The following is a 19,169-nucleotide window of genomic DNA, read 5'->3' as shown; positions in this document are numbered from 1 at the left end:
GATAGTGTATCTCCGTTTTACAGGTGAAAAACCTGGGGCAAATACTGGAAGAAACAGTGGTTAAATAACTTTCCCAGTAACTTATAAACACAGTTTATGAGTCTGATTCTGTATTTGAACTCATGTCTTGCAGACTCCTGGTCCAGCTCTCAATCCACTTCACCTCTTAGCTGCCTAATCTGCTGCAGCTAACCTCTTTCACTTTCCTTAGGGTCTCAAGGATTTATCAGTAAACAATGGCCATTGAATATTCATAATCCCTGCCTTGAAAGTCATTTTCAAATAGAGGTTCCAGTGATCTAGGAACAAAGCTTTGTTAACATTCAGCTATTGATATTCAAGCATAAACAGAAAGAATAAGTCAGTTGGGTCAATGGTTCTTCCCAGTGGATTGTTAGTTATAATGCACCTTCAAAACACCTTTATTAATGTACTTTTCTGACTTACCTTGTACAGCTAAACCTGCAAGCTGAATTGCCTGTTCTAATGTGCAAGGAATATTTCCTTCCAATATATCTTTCTTCAGTTGCAGATAATACTGATACCTATTTAAAAAGAAGAAAAGAAAACCTCTCATTATTTCAACTACTGGCTGAACTCATAAATTTCATCTACTCAAGTAAGGGGTTTCCTAAATATGAACCACACCTTTGAAATGATTCCTCTTTGAAAGGTAAAATATATGTGTGTATATGCAGAAAAATCACACAAAATTGAAATAGTTTATTCAGATGTTTATTCATTTTTATCATCACTGTACCTTTATTTGTTGTTCTCTTTGTCCTTGATAGTTCAACAATATATTGTTATCTGTGTTTGAAAGGCAGCACTTTAAAATGCTGCCTTTCAAACAGATTACATATTGTTTTTAAAAAGTATATAAATTTTAGGGCAACGAGGTGGCACAGTGGATAGAGTACTGGGCCTGAAGTCAGGAAGACTCATCTTCCTGAGTTCAAATCTAGCCTCAGACTCTTACTGGTATGTGATTCTGGACAAATACTTAAGCTTGTTTGCCTCAGTTCCTCATCTGTAAAATAAGCTGAAATAGGAAATGGAAAACCACTCCAGTATCCTTGCCAAAAAAACACAACTGAAAAACGACTAAACAACAGCAAAAATATAAATTTTACTTTGGTGTCTACTGAAGAATACAGAATATTGATGAAAAAGGTGCATTTAAGCTGAAACCTAATAAAAAAAAACAATGAAATAAAATGATTAAGTTTCTAATTTCCATTATTTAACAATTATGAATCTTACAGCTGTTAATATTCTACTCAAATTATGATGTGTATTACTGATGAAAATTGAGGCTCAGAGAGATTACTTAGGGTCACAAAGTAAGTGTCTGAAGAGGGAGTCAAACTTAGGTCTTTTTGACTCCAAGGGCAGCACTCCACCCCCATGTCATATTGCCTTTCTTGTGTGTATGTGTATGTATGTGTATAATTGTGAGCATTTACATAGCACTTCAAGGTTTGCAAAGGTTTAACAAATATTATCTTATTTGATCTTCTCAACAACCCTTCCTGGTAGATGCTATTATCATCACTATTTTACAAGATGAGGAAACTGAGGCAGATAAATGACTTGTCCAAGGTCAGAGAGCTACTAGGTTTCTATGGCTGCATTTGAATTCAGGTCTTCCTGACTCCAAGTCCAGCAATCTATCCACTGTGCCAAATATATGTGTATATGAATATATATGAGAACATAGGTACATATGTATGCATATGCATACACACACACACACAACACACACTTACATTTACATATATGTAATAAAACTACCTCACCATACATCCCTCCCCCAGTTCCTTGAGAGCAAGGCCAATTTTGTTTCTGTCTTTGTTACCCCAGCAACTAGCACCCTACCTTGCACAACAGGGTTGGAAGGAAGGAAAGAAGGAAGGTGTAATCAGGGGTGATTTCATTGTTATAGAGAACTCGAGGAAAACTTCACCAGCAATGCATCTTATATCTGTTCATTGTGGGAGTGCTGCAAGCAACACCTCTCCCCTGGTTCATTTTTATATCTATAACCTCAGGACATAGCATACTGCCTGACATACAGTAGGTACTTAATATGTACTCGTTGATGAATGGGAACCACCAAAAATAGGAGAAAAGAAAATTACACCAATGCATAAGGAAAGAATAATAAGTAAAGCCCACAGAGGTTTCAAATGGATTCAAATACCACAGGAGAAAGGGAAATATATAAAAGACAAGGGATAGCACCTACCTATTTATCTGCCTTGGAGGCAACTAGATCTCATAGTGGACCTGGACTCAGGAAAGGCCAAGTACTTCCCATCTTGCCACAGACACTTACCTGTAGTGTAACCTATGACCCTGGGCAAGGCACTTAACCCTGTTTGCCTTATTTTCCTCATCTGTAAAATGAGCTGCAGAAGGAAATGGCAAACCATTCCAGTATCTTTACCAAGAAAACCCCAAATGAGGTCATGAAAAGTCAGACACAACTGAAATAACTAAACAATAAACCCTGGGCAAGATACTTAACCCCTCTGGGCTTCAGTTACCTCATTTATAAAATGAGGATAATAGTAACACCAATCTCACAGTACTGTTGTGAGGATCAAATGAAATACTATATATGAAGCATCTGCAAACCTTAAAGCGCTATATAAATGTTAACTAGTATTATTACTAAGAAAGTTCAAAACTGCATATGTATAATCTATATCAAATTGCTTGCCTTCTCAATGAGGTAGAAGGAGAGGATTTGGAACTCAAAATTTTTAAAAACTAATGTTATGACTAATGTGGAGATCAGTTTAATACCATTGTATATGTAGAACCTGTATCAGATTGCTTGCCCTCTTGAGAAGGGAGGAAGAAAAAATTTGGAACTCAAAATCTTGTACAAGTGAATGCTGAAAACTAAAAATAAATAAATAAAAATTAATGTTGAAAAATAGTTTTTACAAGTAATTGGGAAAAAACAAAAGATTTTTTCAAAGAAAATTTGACGTCAAAGGGATTCTGGTGGTCACTGATAAAAGTTATAATTAGGAAAGAATTCATTGTATTATATTTGAAAGGGAGCACAGAAACATGTTAGTGATTAATCAAAAAGCTCATGATTGCCAGGGTTATGCCAATTAGAAACCAAAGGTAACATATCATAGCATATATTTTGTTGTTTCAATAGGCATTCATTCACCCTACAGAATGTTACCCTAGATAAAGTGATTATGAAAGCTTGGCTCTTTGTCATTCTATAGGAAAAAAATGAACAAACTGGTTCACTGTCTATATGCCACAAGTTACAGGAATATCTCATAAGACATCCAATAGCAACAGCTTCTATAGAAAATCTGCAGCTCACTAGGAATGTAGCCCTCCAGTAATTAATTATTAACATGGAATGTTGAGAATCCTCAAGGAAATTCTACAATACTTGTTCACAGATGAGGTCCTCTTCCCTTGCACTATTCAGGAACCTACCTTGTCTTTATCTCCATCTTCTTTATACATGAGGCTGGAAAGTTGTCACAAAATTTTTCCAGTGTTCTCAGAGTGAAACTTCCTTATTATAGGTTCTTTTCATATGTCAATGATTGTGTATGATTAATGAACCAGTCTTATGTGGAAATTCCATTCCATAGCATATACTGTTATAATGTGGTTCTGGAATATTTAGCATGTTAAAAATAATATTACTCTTCTTGTTATTAATCCTTTTTTTAAGTGAAGGGATATCATTGTTTATTTTCGATAAACAGCATTTTTTAAAAAGAAAGAACACTCTGCGGTCATGTGATTATGTTGACCACATGCATAACTCATTTTTTTCTGAATTAGTTATATCACTGTGCAGACCTTTACATACCCAGTAGACTCACAACATGCCATCATCTGTTCAAAATTATTTATCAGCCAAGAAATAGGAGATCGAACACGTCAAATTGACTATAAGCACTCTATCTACTTGGCAGACATATCCCCTCCCACCCCAAAGAGCTAACCAACTAACGTTTAATAAATAACTGCTTCATATAAAGTAATCTACAAAATCATCAGCCCAATTTACATCATTAAGCCAAAGATCTGTGATTTCTTCTTTATGGGAATTTCTGATGTGGGAAGCTCTTCCACCTGTAACTTATAATCATGTGGAGCTGACTATGGCTTAAAGCAGAACCCACAGTCACACAGCTGGTTAAGTGTCAGAGGAAGATGATGAAGTCAGGTCTTAATGACTCCAGGTCCTGGAGTCTAGCTAGTAGCTTAAAAATGAACTAAGCCTTTGTAACACCCTGTATTTCATGCTGCCTCCCCAAATCAAAATTGCTGATGCAAAGTGTCTTCGCAAATACAAAATATTATCCTGACAATAATCACATATTGAACACCTATCTGTGTGTATATATACATAGTATATACACATATGTATTGGAAACAAAGGCACAGGACTGTCCAGCATGATGTACCCACATTAAAGAAGGCAGTGTGCTCTATAAGCAAAGCAGAAATGCTGTAGCTCAAAAGCAGCCTGAGATGAACAAATTTAGAGATATCTCCACTTTAAATGTTCATATGGACTATTTGTGCCTGACCAGTGGTAAAGCCTTCCAAGCTCATACTGGTCTGCTCAGCCACAGTCAGACACACTGTACCTTGACCCCAACATAGTGATGTCATTTTGGTCTTCTTCAAGAACAAAGGACAATCAACCAACATATTCATTCATACATTCAAAGGGTAATATTATCTTTAACATGTGCATGGTATATGTGTGGTTGTATACACAGATATATGTATACTTACATGTGTTTCATGTTGTCCTGCAAGCCACACAGTGAAACTAGAAAACTGCAGTAACAGAAGTGGCCCTTGAAAAAAAAAAACGTGCTTTTTCTAAACAAAGAGTGGGGATCTAATTTAAATTAAGAAGCTTAAATTCAGCTGGACCATATTGGAGGTCATGTTTTACAATAATAGTTTGAGATGCTGCATTTTTTATTGTGTCCCTTCTGACAATTTTCTTTCACTCTGAAGATACCTTGTCCATTTTTTAACCTCAAAATCCCTAAGACCTATACCCCTCAACATACTTCTTTGTTCTTCTCTTTTTTTCTCCATAGTAAAAAGTTGATAATCCCGGCTGCAGTTCTTTTACAACAAGCCCTCCTTTACTCCTTCATACCTCGCCCCTCTAAGTTTCCTTTACCTATTCAAGCTTTTCACAAAATCTTCCTTGTCCTTAAAACTCCTACAAGAACTAGCAAGTCACCAAGGAAACCAGAGCCATAAGTCCTTTCATGCTTTACCCTGAGGAATGAGCAGTAAGCGGGGCTTAACTGATTTGGTGACGAAGTTTGTGGATTTTGAAAAACCTCTCCTGTTTCCATACCATTATTAAAGTGCACAGAGAAAAAGTTCTGCTTCATGTAAAAATTATGACTGGCATCCCTCTAACAGTGAGACATATCTAGAGCAAAAACAATTTCTCCTTTGTTCAATTTTTCCTTTACGCCTAGGAAAAGTTAATAATTGACACAGCATTGAGATAGCCTCATAACAGAATTTGCCTGTAACACTCTATCTATATGCTGGGTGTGTTAGGATGAAATTTTGGTCTTTGAATGCCCTGGTTCAATCTTAATTTTAAGATTCTTTTTAGTTCTTTATCCTACCAGCTTACTTAAAAGGCAAACTGAAAAAAAATCAGACATGCTCTTCTCACCTGGTAATTTCCTGCTGAAGCTGGGAAACTACGGGCACATAAAAGACCACCCCAAAATAGACAGTAGGTTCCAATGCATACTTGTCTAACTGCTTTTTCAAAGGCTTGTCCAAATCTACCCACCGGCGCTGATTTTGCTTGTTGTAATACCACAGGCTGAAGTAAGTAATCTGAAAAAAGAAAAGAAACAAAGTGAACAGGGCAAATGCACAAAAGAAAACTCATTCACTCAGCAACTATATTAAGAACCTATTCTGTATAAAGCACACTGACAATGCAAGAGCAGCTTCATGCTAGCTTTCTTCTCAGTAGACATAACACACAAAAGAATTAAAAGAAAATCAAAGGCTAACATATCTTAGATTCAGAAACTAGTGATCTAAATCAGTTGTGTTTATATACTCTTCAAATAACTGTGTAAAACTGACTCGTTTTATTTATTTATAGTTAGTGTTGACCTCAGAATGTAATGGATGAAACACCATTTGCTTGAGAGGCGACATAGTGTAGTGGATAGAATGGCTGATGTGAGAATCAGAAAGGGGCTTCAAAATCCATTTACTAGCTAGAGGACTGTGGACAATTCACTTAACTTCCCAATCTCCCAGGCAACTAAACCTATAACGTTGCACATGAGTTGCCAATTTGCATCAGTGGATAGAGTTCTCACATTATGACTGTTCCCTATACCAATGAAATCACAGAGCCTCAGTTTTCTCAATTCTGTAGACAGCTGGGTTACGAAGCAGATAGTGTTGGACCTGGAGTCAGAAAGACCTGAATTCAAATCTAGCCTCCAACACTCCAACACACTAGCTATGTGACCCTGGATGTATCAATAACCTCTATCTGCTTCAGCTCCCTCATCTGTAAAATGGTGATAATAATAGCATCTGCCTCCCAAGGTGGCTGTGAGGAAGAAATGAGATAATATTTACAAACCTTGAAATGCTATAGAAAAAGGTAGATAATACTAAAATACCTACAGTACCTACACCACAGAGTTGGTGAGAGTCTCAAATAAGAATGTGTAGAGAGTATTTTATTAACAGCTTTCAAGAGGTTAACACAAATCAGAACACTGGAAAGCATTACAGCTAATATTAAAACCATGAATTACCATTAACATTTATAAAACAGTAATTTTAAATATTTATTTTTACACAATATCTTTGTGTTTCACCAAGTAGAGGGGTGTCAAAATGGAGGTTATCCAGGGTCCAATTTTCTACTCTTCTATAGAGCCACTTTGTAGAATCACAGAACTTCAGAATTGGAAAAAAAGCCTTAGAAACCATCCAACCTAATGTCCTCATTTTGCAGATGAGGAAATTGAGGCCCAGAGAAGTGAAATCATTTGAATAAGTCACACAAAGTGTCAGTGGTAGGCATATAAAACAAGATTTAGTTAATATGAGTATTGGAGACGCAGATACAATTCTTCTTAAAACATTTCCTCATCTGTTAACATGTGAATGATACCCTCACAGGATTATTCCTAAGAGATAACATTTGTCAGCTTACTTGACTAGATATATGTTGGCTACTACCACCAGTCCAAAACCAGTACAACAGCAACTCTGCAAAAATAACTGTTGTGACTCCTATGTGGTGACTGAGCAATGAACTTAAAAAGAACAAATAAGGGGAAAGCCAGATATATATACAACATTAAAAGAGTGTAGTTAGCTCAACAGACTATATCCAACAGTAACTTTTTAGATGCCAGTATTTGCCCCTGGTTTTCATTAAGACTATGCACTACGGTACTTACAACAGCTGAAACCTTAGCCTTGGGCCACTGCTCATCTTTTAAAACTCAGTTTCCTTGGTCTGGGCAATTGGGGAAATTGCTGCCATAAAATCCAAGGATGCTTTGTTTTACACTAGAATAACAACAGTAAAACTAAGCAAGAATACATCAACAATGACAGGAAAGCTCCCAGGACTTATGAGCTTCTCTGCAATAAGGAAAAACAATGAATGTTTTAATTTGCAAGAAGAAAGACGGGAGCTATTATTGCTATAATTAATCTCTTATCAGTTTTTTTAAACAGAAAGCATTAGCAACTTTAAGTGTTTTATCGAAAAAAGGAAGAACTATATTTTTAAAGCAAATTGATCATATTCTGCTGATCAAACTATCTCATATATATGAACCTTACTTAGCCAATATAAAGGTGCACTTCATTTTATGGAATTGATTTGTCCATGAAGAGTTGCATATAAATAATTTTTTTTAAAAATCAAGCCTTACTTTAAATGCATTATGGCAGTTTGAATATTAATGAGAACTACTATATGAATAATTTTTTGGGGGGGGTGGAGAAGGGTTGTTGGGGCTGCTGATTTTTGGGAACTCCCAGTATTAAAAACTCCTTAGACGGATGACTGGGACATGAAGTCATTTACCAAGGGTTACACAGCCCAGCGTAGGGCACTATGGCTAATTTTGGAGAATCAGGGAAGGCTGATCCCGGGACTTCTCCAAAACCGAAGTTCCAACTCACCAATGGAAAAGAGGCCAACAGGCACACTACCCACTGGTATCTTATTACTCCAGGAATTACTCTACTACTCAAGTGAAGCCTCTTAATCGGTGGGAATGAAGGTGTGGTAAAGGGTGTGTATTTGTTGACAGGAAAGTGTGTCTAAGGGAGACAGGTGGGACTGGTGACAGGAACTGTGAGGTTGGTATGAAAGAAGGAATGTCTGTGAGGAATTCCTCTGAGAAAGTAACAAGTTGGGGAGCAGCTAGGTGGTACAGTGGATAGAGTGCTCAGACTGGAGTCAGGCCAACTCATCTTCCTGAATTCAAATCCAGCATCAGACACTCACTAGTTGTGTGACCCTGGGCAAGTCATTTAACCCTGTTTGCCTCAGTTTCTTCATCTGTAACATGAACTGCAGAAGGAAATGGCAAACCACTTAGTATCTTTGCTAAGAAAATCCCAACTCACAAAGAGTTGAACACAACTGAACAACCAAAATGGGGGAGGAGGAAAGAGGCAATAGTCATCGGCATTCCTACCCTTCCAACTTCTGACCAGATTCCCCTTCCTTCCAGAAATGTCTACGGGACACAGGGAAAGAAGTGCAGCAGCTACCTCTGTGTTACTTCCTCTCTACACCCCCCATTAGAATGAGAACTTCTTGAAGTAGGGGAGTATTTTTGCCTTTCTTTGTATCCGCAGTGCTCAGCCTACCTGACACATAAGAAGTGCTTGATGTTTTTTAATTATGTCCTATTCCTCTAGTTGATGGACATTTGAAATGCTAAAAGGTTCTGGGCCTTACTTCTAACTCCCTGGGGTCCTCTCCAATGGATGTCCTAAAGCTACACACAGGGTAGGTGTTCTAACATGACAACACTCTCCCTCCCACTGGGGATCTCTGATACATTTTGTATAGCACACTGGATTATAGGATTTAAAGCTGGAAGGGATCTTAGAAATTATCTAGGTCATACCTTTCATTTTCTAAATGAGAAAACTAAGCCTCAAAAAAGAGTTAAATGACTTCGCAAAATTCAGATTGTTGCTATAAACCCAATGGTATTTCCACTGGCTCATGCACTTATGGATACATAACTACAGCCCTTTTTTTATTTGAACTATATTTGAGGTCAATCATTCATTCAACAAGCATTAGAATGTGCCTCCATGTGCAAAATATTAAGGAAAGTGATGAGGAAGCTCACAAGCTAGTAGGTAAATTATCTAACCATAGAAACTAAGCTGAAAGGGACCTGAAAGGTCATCTGGGCCACCCTCTCATTTTACAGATGAGGAAAAGAGAACAAAAGGAGTTAAGTAACTTCCCCAAGGTCACACAGTGATAGCGGTGGGATTGGAAACCAAGTCATCTAATTCCACATTCACTGCTCTGGCAAATACAATTCAATATTGGCATATACATAAGTAAACCATCAGCGCAAAATATAGAGGGGAAAATGTCAGGCCTAAAATCCTTTGACAATTCCAAGGCAGAAAAAAAAAATATGTCTACCTTGGTGGCACAGGTGCAAATTAGGTGCAAATTCTCAATTAAACATTGAAAGTAAAGGCAAAGAGACAGGAGAGTGTAAAATGTGTTCTCTAGGAATTGTCTGGCTGTAGCATAGAGTTTTCAAAAGAGAGCAGAGTTGCAAAGATATGATGACAAATTATTGAACACCTTGATTATCAGGCTGTTATTTGAACTTTATTCTTTGGGCAATATCAAATAGGAGCAGCTAGGTGGCACTGTGGATAGAATGCTAGAGGCCTGAAGTCAGGGAGACCCGAGTTCAAATGTGACCTCAGACACTTACTAGCTGTGTGCCCCTGGGCAAGTCCCTTCACCTCAGTTTCCTCATCTGTAAAATGAACTGGAGAAGGAAATGGCAAACCACTCCCGTATCTTTGCCAAGAAAACTCCAAATGGCATCACAAAGAGTTGGACGCTACTGAAACAACTGAACAACAACAACAAACATCCAGGAAAGAACTCTGAGCAGTGGTAGCAGACCAGGAAACATCACTTAGGACAAGAGATAAGCAGTCCTGAAAACACCCTTTCATCCACATGAGTCTTTTCCTTAAAATATAATCACAAATGCTACAAATACATGAATCTGAATTAAACAAGTGGTATAATTTGGTCTATCTTGTGGTGTCCATTTAGATAGCTAATAACTACAAGAAAATCCCTTGACTAATTTGTCAGCATTATAAAAGATGGTATCATTTAAAAGAGATGACCTAATTCTTAAGGTATTCTACATTTCTGAGATTAACTAGGACTTGAGATTTATTTATATTAGTCATAATTTATTACTCATGGCACATGTGGGCAGAAAATTAAACAGAAACACAGATAAATAGATCTGTGAAACTGCACCATAATTAGTTTCCAACAAATTGCATAATATATTATGGAAAGGGATAGCCAAGAATACATAAAATTGTGCAATAGCTGAAAAGAATAGTAGGCTTAGCAAGAAAAGACATGCAGCCAAGCGCTGACTGGTTATTCTAGGAACAGGATTTCGTACACTGACCTATATGATGCAGGAAAAATAACTGCTCAGGTGCCTTCTCTTCTGTGTACATTCAATCTTGAGTAATAAAGCAGTATTTCTAGAGATACCAAAGTCATGTCTATATTTACATTTTCAAGAAGATTCTGTAATTACAAAAGATTGATTCTGGAAACATTTAGACATTTGAGAATAAACTGGGATTAGATAGCACCTTTGGATTTTTTAGACGTTAGAATACTCAAGGGATCTTTTTGCTTCTGAAGACACGGCTTTGCTTCTGAAAATGTCACACATTTGCCTCAAGTTTTATTCAAGCAGATACCAGCCTTCTTATCAAACAGAAGCTTCTTAGTGGTGCTCCCCATTTATATTACTTTGTGTTAGCCATCTGGAGAATTAATTCCACAAATAATATAAGGTTCACACGAAATAGAAATCCCTCCCCTAGACTGAAATTGATGCCTCTCCCTATGAAAGGGTGACCAGGGAAGCCCACAGCAACGTGACTACAAAGGTTTCAGAGGAAATGTTTACAAACAAACAAGCAATTGTATCTATGTCTGACATTCAAAGACCACCAACTGTTTCTAAGTCTGACTTGCTAAGTGTGGAGGGGTTCCTCACCACAGCAATAGAGTGGTGATTTTTTTAACTTCAATAAATCATCGACCAAGACATAGAGAGCTGTCAATCTGCATTAGTGGAGGGAGCCCTTCACTAAACAGATCAAATTTAATTCAACAAGCCCTTGTTAAGTTCTTACTAAGGTACAAGCCACTTCATTAGGCACTGGTAAAACAAACAAATTAAAAACAGTCCCTGTCTCAAATACTAAAATATACACATGCAGAAATAATTAAAATCTAAGTATATATAGCATGCCTAAACTTGTACACAAATGTTGAAGATATGAATCTCATTTTAACATACCAAAGACTAAAAACTAAAGAGGGCAGAGAAAAGTGCCAAAAATTTAACAGTACAGCAGAGAAGTAGATAAACAATTTCTGTTTTTTAATGTGAAAAGTCATGTTTAGTGTAATGCATTTTAAGTCAACATTTTTGCATTCTGAATGTCACAAAAATAACACAAGCCAACTCTTTCAAAAGGTGCAAAATGGAAATTTCAAAGAGGTAACTTTAAAGTTTATCACTGCTTTAAAAATAAGGCTAAAATCCTTTTCAACTATGAAATCATTAGATCTACGAGTTTATAGTCACAGCTGGAATTAATAGTCTATTAAATAGTTTCATATTATATATCTTCATGCAAGGCCTGGCATATGGTAGGCACTAAATAAATGTTTATTGATTGTTTGACCTAATTAAAACATAGTAAGGATAAGGGGAAAATGTTCTTAATAAAATTCACTTGTCCTTAAATATACACAATTTTGAGGGTGTGGAAGGATGAATTCTTAAGATATCTGAAATGAGAGAGGATAACGAACAACCAGAAAAAAAAATCATGGGTGTCATTACCTCCCCATAAAAAGGCACTGGAAAGGATAACAATAGCTACCAATCCACAAGCCTAATCTCTCACTTCCCCAAAATTTTTATGGGTAATTTAGCACATTTATCAAGGGTACTGTTGATTAACAAGCAAATGATATTCTGTATTAGATCACATCTTTACATAATTGAAAGGTGCAGAGAATCCAAGTTCCCATTGTGCTAATTGTTTGCCAACTTTAAAAAAAAAAAAGGTACTTCATTCCACAGAGCCAAAATGAAATCTTGAAGGTTCTCCTTCAGCAAAAACAACCAGTAATTTACATAGCTCTTTAAAGTCACCAAAGTACTTTATCTAAATTATTTCATTTGAGCCTCACAACAATCATTTGAGACATATAGCAGTCAAGTATGACTTCAGTTATCAACCATGTCACGCAGGCAAGAAGTGACATACAGACGGCATTTGAGAAATACAGTAACAGAAAAGGAGGTGGGATAAATGTATGCAAGCCCTAGAGTGGAGACTTAAAAGAGATTATATGACTTATCCACAATCATACAACCAGCAAGTACTAGAGGTGAGATTTTATGTCTTCTATAAGAGAATGAAGAATAATACAAGAAATTATAATTTTTCCACTTAATAGGAGGGACTTTATTAAAATAATAGTATAAATTAATAGCCCCAAGGTATCTTTTGCTGATTAATTTCAAGTCAAATAACAATGCAGAACAAATATTAAAGCATCAATCTTTTCAAGAATTTTAGAGTCTTCCTGACACTTAAATCAAAGGACTCCATACACTATAGCACACTACTTTTAGAACATCAAGTCCCAAAATATTATAGAGTATCCTAAATGAGATCCATAATCATTCCGGAGTACAGCCTCACTATCCACAGGGGAAAACCCACCAGGACAGAGAATGCCTATTCTCTAAGCAAAAATAAGCAATTGCATAGATAGCCCATAAAGCTGATCTATCAGTACACATGTTGAATCGACACTAGAGACAGACATGAACTAATCCCAGAGTCATACAGGAGACTGCATTTAGGAAACTGCATGTTTTTAACAGTTCCAAACTTCTCTCTGAAACTGAAACCCATCTTTTTAACACTAATGTTCCTCTGGTAATGCTATATTCCTGGAAATCAGGAAATACCACAATCTCAAAAGAATCAAAATTTCAGGTCACCCTAAGGACGGTGAAGAGAGACACATGGTGGGTATAAATAGGATTGCAGCATCTTACCCATCTTGAATTACACACAAACAACCTAAAATATATCATCAAAGAGATAACTGGGACAGCATGTGGGTTGGTCATATAGCAACTAAGAGATACCAAATGGACAGACAGCTCAAATGCTATGATGGCATCCACTTAATATCAGGAGACCTCAATTTACAAGAGGTACATAGGCAAAAGTCAGACAGTACAAGTAGGAATAAATAATTTTCAATTCTACATTACAATTCAAATCTACACTGTTGGGAGTGAGAAACACCTTCACTGATGAGATCCATTGGAATATTAAGAGTACTAGTAAATCTGCACTTAAAATGATTGTTTCTTTTCTACTACACATTATGGCTGTAAATCTGTTAGCTGCCACCAATGGCATGGCTCTGGTTGATAGGGAGTACCATAAAGACACACATTCCTAGCAACACAGAGCTCTCCTGACTTCCAGGTCACATGAGCAGCAAGACTGCAGTCTAGACATTTTCTCAATCCCCATGACCTCTCAAAACCTCTCCAAAACATAAATTATATATTCCAAAGATAGCAACTTTAGCTGTCTCCGTGGTCTGGACAGGATCCAAAAGAGGGAAACCCAAAAAACCCAGAAAGTGATATTTATTGACCTTCAGCTCACTCAGCACCCCCTCCTCACCTTCCACGCTATTGACAGCAAAGCTACACTGATAGACCCAAAGATATGACACAGGCTCACATCAAAACGCATCCCTATGGGGGCAACAAGGTGGCACAGTAGATAGACCTCTGGCTTTGGAGTCAGGGGGACCTGAGTTCAAATCCGGCCTCAGGCACTTGACACTTATTAGCTGTGTGACCCTGGGCAAGTCACTTAACCCCACTGCCTAGCCAAAAAAAAAAAAGATGCAAAAAAAAAAACCCCACATCCCTAAAACCCTGGTCTCCCCTCCCTCTCTCTTTCCAATGCCATGGTGACCTCAGTTCCAAGCTGTGGAAATATGCTTGGGCCTCAATAGCCAGCCTGGCCGCAGCTCTTTAGGAGCAAAAGCCTTCCCAGGGCTGCAAGCTTGAAGCACCTGCACTGCAAAGCTCTGAACTGCCAATGCCAGAGCAAAGAAGTGAGGAACAGAAGTGGGACAGGTCCCCAGGACAGGCTGTTGTGTGTAGGGGGAGCTATGCAGCAGTCCACCAAGCCTGAGGGAAAAACCATAAAACTCAGCTGGGGCCAAATCTGACCACCCAAAAGTCAGCGGGGGCAGCGATCTAGGCTGATGAACTATGAACTGTGCACTGTAGAAGGAGGCTGAGACGCTCTGAGATCCATGGAAGGAAGTTGAGATGTTTTGAGATCCAGCCCCCAAGGAACTACAATCAGAGGGGAGAGTGTAAGGAAATGAGTGATCAAGAAAAAATAACAAGGTGGGGACTGAAAGCATCAAAGATTTCAGGAAGAATAAAACTTAAAGATCTTGAACATATACAGATAAATTAACAGGAAAAACAGTAAGAGAAGAAAATATGGCCTCCAGATCTAATACACTAGAGCTGGAGTTCAGGCATCTACGAATAAAGAGTGCAAAATAAAGGAAAATCATCCAAAACTGGATGAGACAGAAGACCTTGCGGAGTTTGTGGAAAACAGAACCACAACAGAGCTCTCCTCAGATTTCTTCTTTAAATCAAAAGTAGTACATGATTTGTCTGTTTAAAAGAGGGAACTTTATAAATATAATAGTATAAATAAACAACACTAACACATTTAACAAATTAATTTTAAGTTGAGGGACAAGGGCAGAACAAATTTTAAACTACAAACATCTAAGCACAGGATTTACCTTTTATTTTAACCATTCAACAATATAACTATTCAATTACTCTAACTGGTATTTGCCCAAGCCTGAACTGAACTCACACAGGTCTCTTTGTCAGGGCTGTAATCATGCCAACAGTACTTGGTATAACTTTCTTAAAAGGCTCTTGCAGGTAAACCTTTAACTGCAGCAGCCATTTCTTATAATTATTAAAGACAGGAACTTCTCTGATCATGACTTCTATTGTTCCCAAAGATCCATAATTCCTGCATTTTCCCACCAAGGATGCATACGTTGTCCGACAAAGTCAATGTCAGCTCCTATAGATTGTATACTGGAGAGAATGCTGGACTTGAAGTGAGGAAGACCTGAATTCAAATCTAGCCTACAGCACTTACTAAGTTACCATGCCCAAGTCATCCATTTTATAAAATGGAGATTGTAAACAGCACCCATCTCACAGAGTCATTATGGAGGACAAATGAGATAACATCTGAAAAATTCTTTGCAAATGTTTAAAGCACTACATAAATGCTACTTATTACTACTACTACTACTGCTATCACTATAATATGTTCCTTTGTTTTGCTTAATTACACTTCATTATTACAAGGGAAAGTTGTTTTGAGAGTACAGATAGCTGTGAAAGCCAGGGTCCATTTCTTCCCCCTACTCCTCATGAAGATTAGACTAGTCCTGTGAAGCTGTTCCCCAAGACTTAACTCGCCTATCGGCTAAGCCTCAAGCATTGAGCCTGGATGTTAACTCAGCTTTCCTGGTGACCTAAGGCAGCAAGGACAGGACTTTCTGGTCACCTAAGGGCTAATCCACACTCCCATGAAGGGGGAGGAGAGGGTTTAGACTTGGTTGAGGTCCAAAGTCTTCAGGAGTCACCATACTATGCCCTGCTGACCAGAATTTTCATTTGGAGATGAGAGGCTTACTTAAGCTAAGTGCTATATCCTTATATTTTAGCTAAGTCAGTCTTTTGTCAACTACTAAATGACTTAGTGTCTCATTTTCTTCCAGTCACACCTAAACTATCAGAAGACTGGTATAAAACAGGATCAGCCCACTATTAAGAGCTAGTTTCAAAAAAAAAATTAATAAAACTTTGTGTTGATTTTTGTTCCTTTTAGCTGATTTTTTGAGCTTTATCTTTATTTTGGCATTACAATGGAGTGTTTTGATAGTTATACTTCTTGCTTACAGAGGACACCAGAGACATATATGCCCATTCTTTATATAATGATTATGGTTTGGGGCACTGATTCAAATACCAACGGCCACATAAAAGAGAAACTAGCTATTACACCAGGCCCAAATCCTGTCAGAATGTAAACCTTTTCCTAATCCCCAACTGACTTTTGCCCTAATTACTTCAAGAGCCCATTTATTTCTGTTTTGTTTTATTTTATAAAAACACATAGCAGATCGCTACGTACATTACATAGATTGGCTAAAAGATTTTTGTTTGTTGATATTATTGCTTTTTTTCTGGCACTAGAGTTTGTTTTATATCTGGTCTAAAAATTCAACAAATATTTATAATCTACTTAATCAAAGAAGTATAAACTTATGCTGAGTAAAAGAAAAAACCATGAAACAAAATACACGATAATTAAAATTTAAATAGAAAGATCATTTTAAAAACATGAAAGTTGAACAATTATAATGACCAAGGATCAAGCTAGGCCCCAGAGAAGAGATGAGATGAGAAAACGCGTCTTACTGCCTTCTTTGAAGAAGTGAGAGCCTATGGATTTGGAACATTGCACATAATGTCTGACTGAGCTGACCTGGCTGATTTTGCCAAACATCTTTTTTTCTTTTCTTTCTTTTTTTTAGCCTTTGTTAGAAAGGAATGCATGTTGGGGGTGGAGGGATGGGGAGAGAGAGAAAGGGCAGAGAACAAGAAAGGAAGGGAAAAGAATAAGGCACTGTGCTAAGTGCTTTACAAATATTTCACATGATCCTCACAACAACCCTGGGAGGTAGGTCCTATAATTATCTCCATTTTACAGTTGATGAAGTGGCTTTCCAAGGGTCACACAACTAGCAAGTGTCTGAGGCTGGATTTGACTCAAGTCTTTCTGATTTCAGGTCTGGAGTTCTATCTACTGCCAAGGAACAGAAATATCTGGAAATAAAGATGATGTAAAGACAAAAGGTATTAATAAAAAATTAGAAAAAGGATACCCTGGGAAAAAACGTGTCCACACAAGTATAAGGCAGTATGCTGGGCATGGAAATGTAAAGATCAAAATAAGTTTTCCCTCCCTCAAAAGGCCCTTTCATGAAGGAATTTATATTCTAAAGCCAGGAATGTAACACATAACCTCCTAAAAAAGGAAATCTAATTTCAGTTAAGGAAGAGGATATGAGAAAGCCTCCTGTAGGAAGTGATACTTAAGAATTCTGAGAAGCAGAGTTGACAAGTACATTCCTAGCACCAGGAATCCCCAGTGAGAAGCAGAAAATACGGGAGAGAAGGCAGAGTTTACAGAAAAACTAGCTTGCAGTCCAGTCTGCCAGGAATGGAGAATGCGTGAAGGGGAACAGTATGAAACAATGCTAAGAAGGTAGATTCCAGCGAGGCGGAGGAAGAGAAAATTGGACAGAAAATTTGGAGAACAGAAATTTCAGAGCGTCAAAATCACAGAAGGCCGGTGATGGTGAGATCTAAGAGGCAACCACCCCTGTGGAGAGTGGAGGTGAAACTGAAAGACCTTGATCATGGGAGCTGAAAAGGCTGATGATGGTGAGATCTAAGAGGCGACCACCCCTGTGGAGAGTGGAGGTGAAACTGAAAGACCTTGATCATGGGAGCTGAAAAGGCCGATGAATGAGGAAGCCAGCTCTCTTCACAATGGAGTTATACTGCCTTTTGTTTTCTTGCATACTCTATATTCCTTATCCCATTGTGTTTGTTTGTTTGTTTTACACCCACAATGTACCTTAGTTTCTTATTTGTAAAGCTATCACAAAAATCTCATATTTGGAAGAGACCATCTCAATCCAACCTGACTGGAAAAGGAGTGACTTCTACAACATACTAGGACTATTGCAATCCATTCTCTACAGTGTTGCCAAAGTGATTTTCTTAAGCACAAATCTCACCATGTTGACTCCCTCCTCAATAAACTTTCTACCTGTAGAATTCAACATATACTCTTTCTGGCATTTAAAGCTCTTTGCAACCTGCCCCGATCTTATCTTTTCAGCCTTCGTATACATTACTCCCATACATAAGTAGCCTATGAGCCTGCCATATTGGCCTACTAATGGCTATTTTTCATACTCAACATGTATGACTTGTCTCTCATACATGACATTCTATCTTCCACTTCTGAGCGTTTACTGGCTGTCCCCTATGCCTAGAATCCTCCCCACTCTTATCTCTGCCTCTTGGAATATATGAGTTCCTTCAAGACTCAGTTCAAGGGCAACCTTCTGCACCAAGCCTTCCCTAATCACCAGGGTTGGCTGCTAGTGCCCTCCCCATCAACTTTACCTCCTATTAGCTTTTTATTCGCTTTGTATGTATCTACATACGTAAATGTTTCCTCCATTAAAATGGGCAAATTCTGTTCTTTTGCCTTTGTACCCTGGCACAGTGGAAGTCACGTAGCAGGTTCTTAATCACCGCTTGACTGATTGATTCATGACATGATCAGGCCTCTAGTAAGGAGAAATCCACTGTTCCTCATCTCTCCCACATCTCATATTGTAAAGCTTATATTGCTTTACATTGTTATTTTTCACAAGCATATGTCTTATATACCCAATGAACTTTCTTCTATTCAAGAAGCAGTTTACGAAAATATGGCTCTAAATGATACTACTTTTAAGTTAACCATACCATTTACACATGTACCCAATGTGAACTATCTCTTTACTCAAAAATGACCAAAGCACTAGGAATTAAAGA

General features: G+C 37.7%; 1 protein-coding gene across 3 annotated transcripts in view; it reads right to left on the bottom strand.

Annotated features, from left to right (window-relative positions):
* The window catches only part of PTPN21 (protein tyrosine phosphatase non-receptor type 21), a 120,982-nt gene that overhangs the window by 66,344 nt on the left and 35,469 nt on the right, over window positions 1–19,169 (bottom strand). For 2 of the 3 annotated variants that reach the window (XM_021000324.2, XM_021000323.2), the window contains exons 3-4: window positions 5,720–5,889; window positions 448–545 (exon numbers count right to left, since the gene is read on the bottom strand). In XM_021000324.2, the coding sequence (XP_020855983.1) occupies window positions 448–545; window positions 5,720–5,889 (268 nt within the window). The remainder of the gene's footprint in view (window positions 1–447; window positions 546–5,719; window positions 5,890–19,169) is intronic. The other variant, XM_021000325.2, reaches the window with a different exon arrangement.

This window comes from Phascolarctos cinereus, unplaced genomic scaffold, assembly GCF_003287225.1.
Source record: "Phascolarctos cinereus isolate Bilbo 61053 unplaced genomic scaffold, phaCin_HiC Scaffold_3;HRSCAF=262, whole genome shotgun sequence".
NCBI classification, from domain to species: Eukaryota; Metazoa; Chordata; class Mammalia; order Diprotodontia; family Phascolarctidae; genus Phascolarctos; species Phascolarctos cinereus.
Note: the sequence above shows the minus strand (reverse complement) of the source record. Positions and strands in the feature narration are given on the sequence as shown.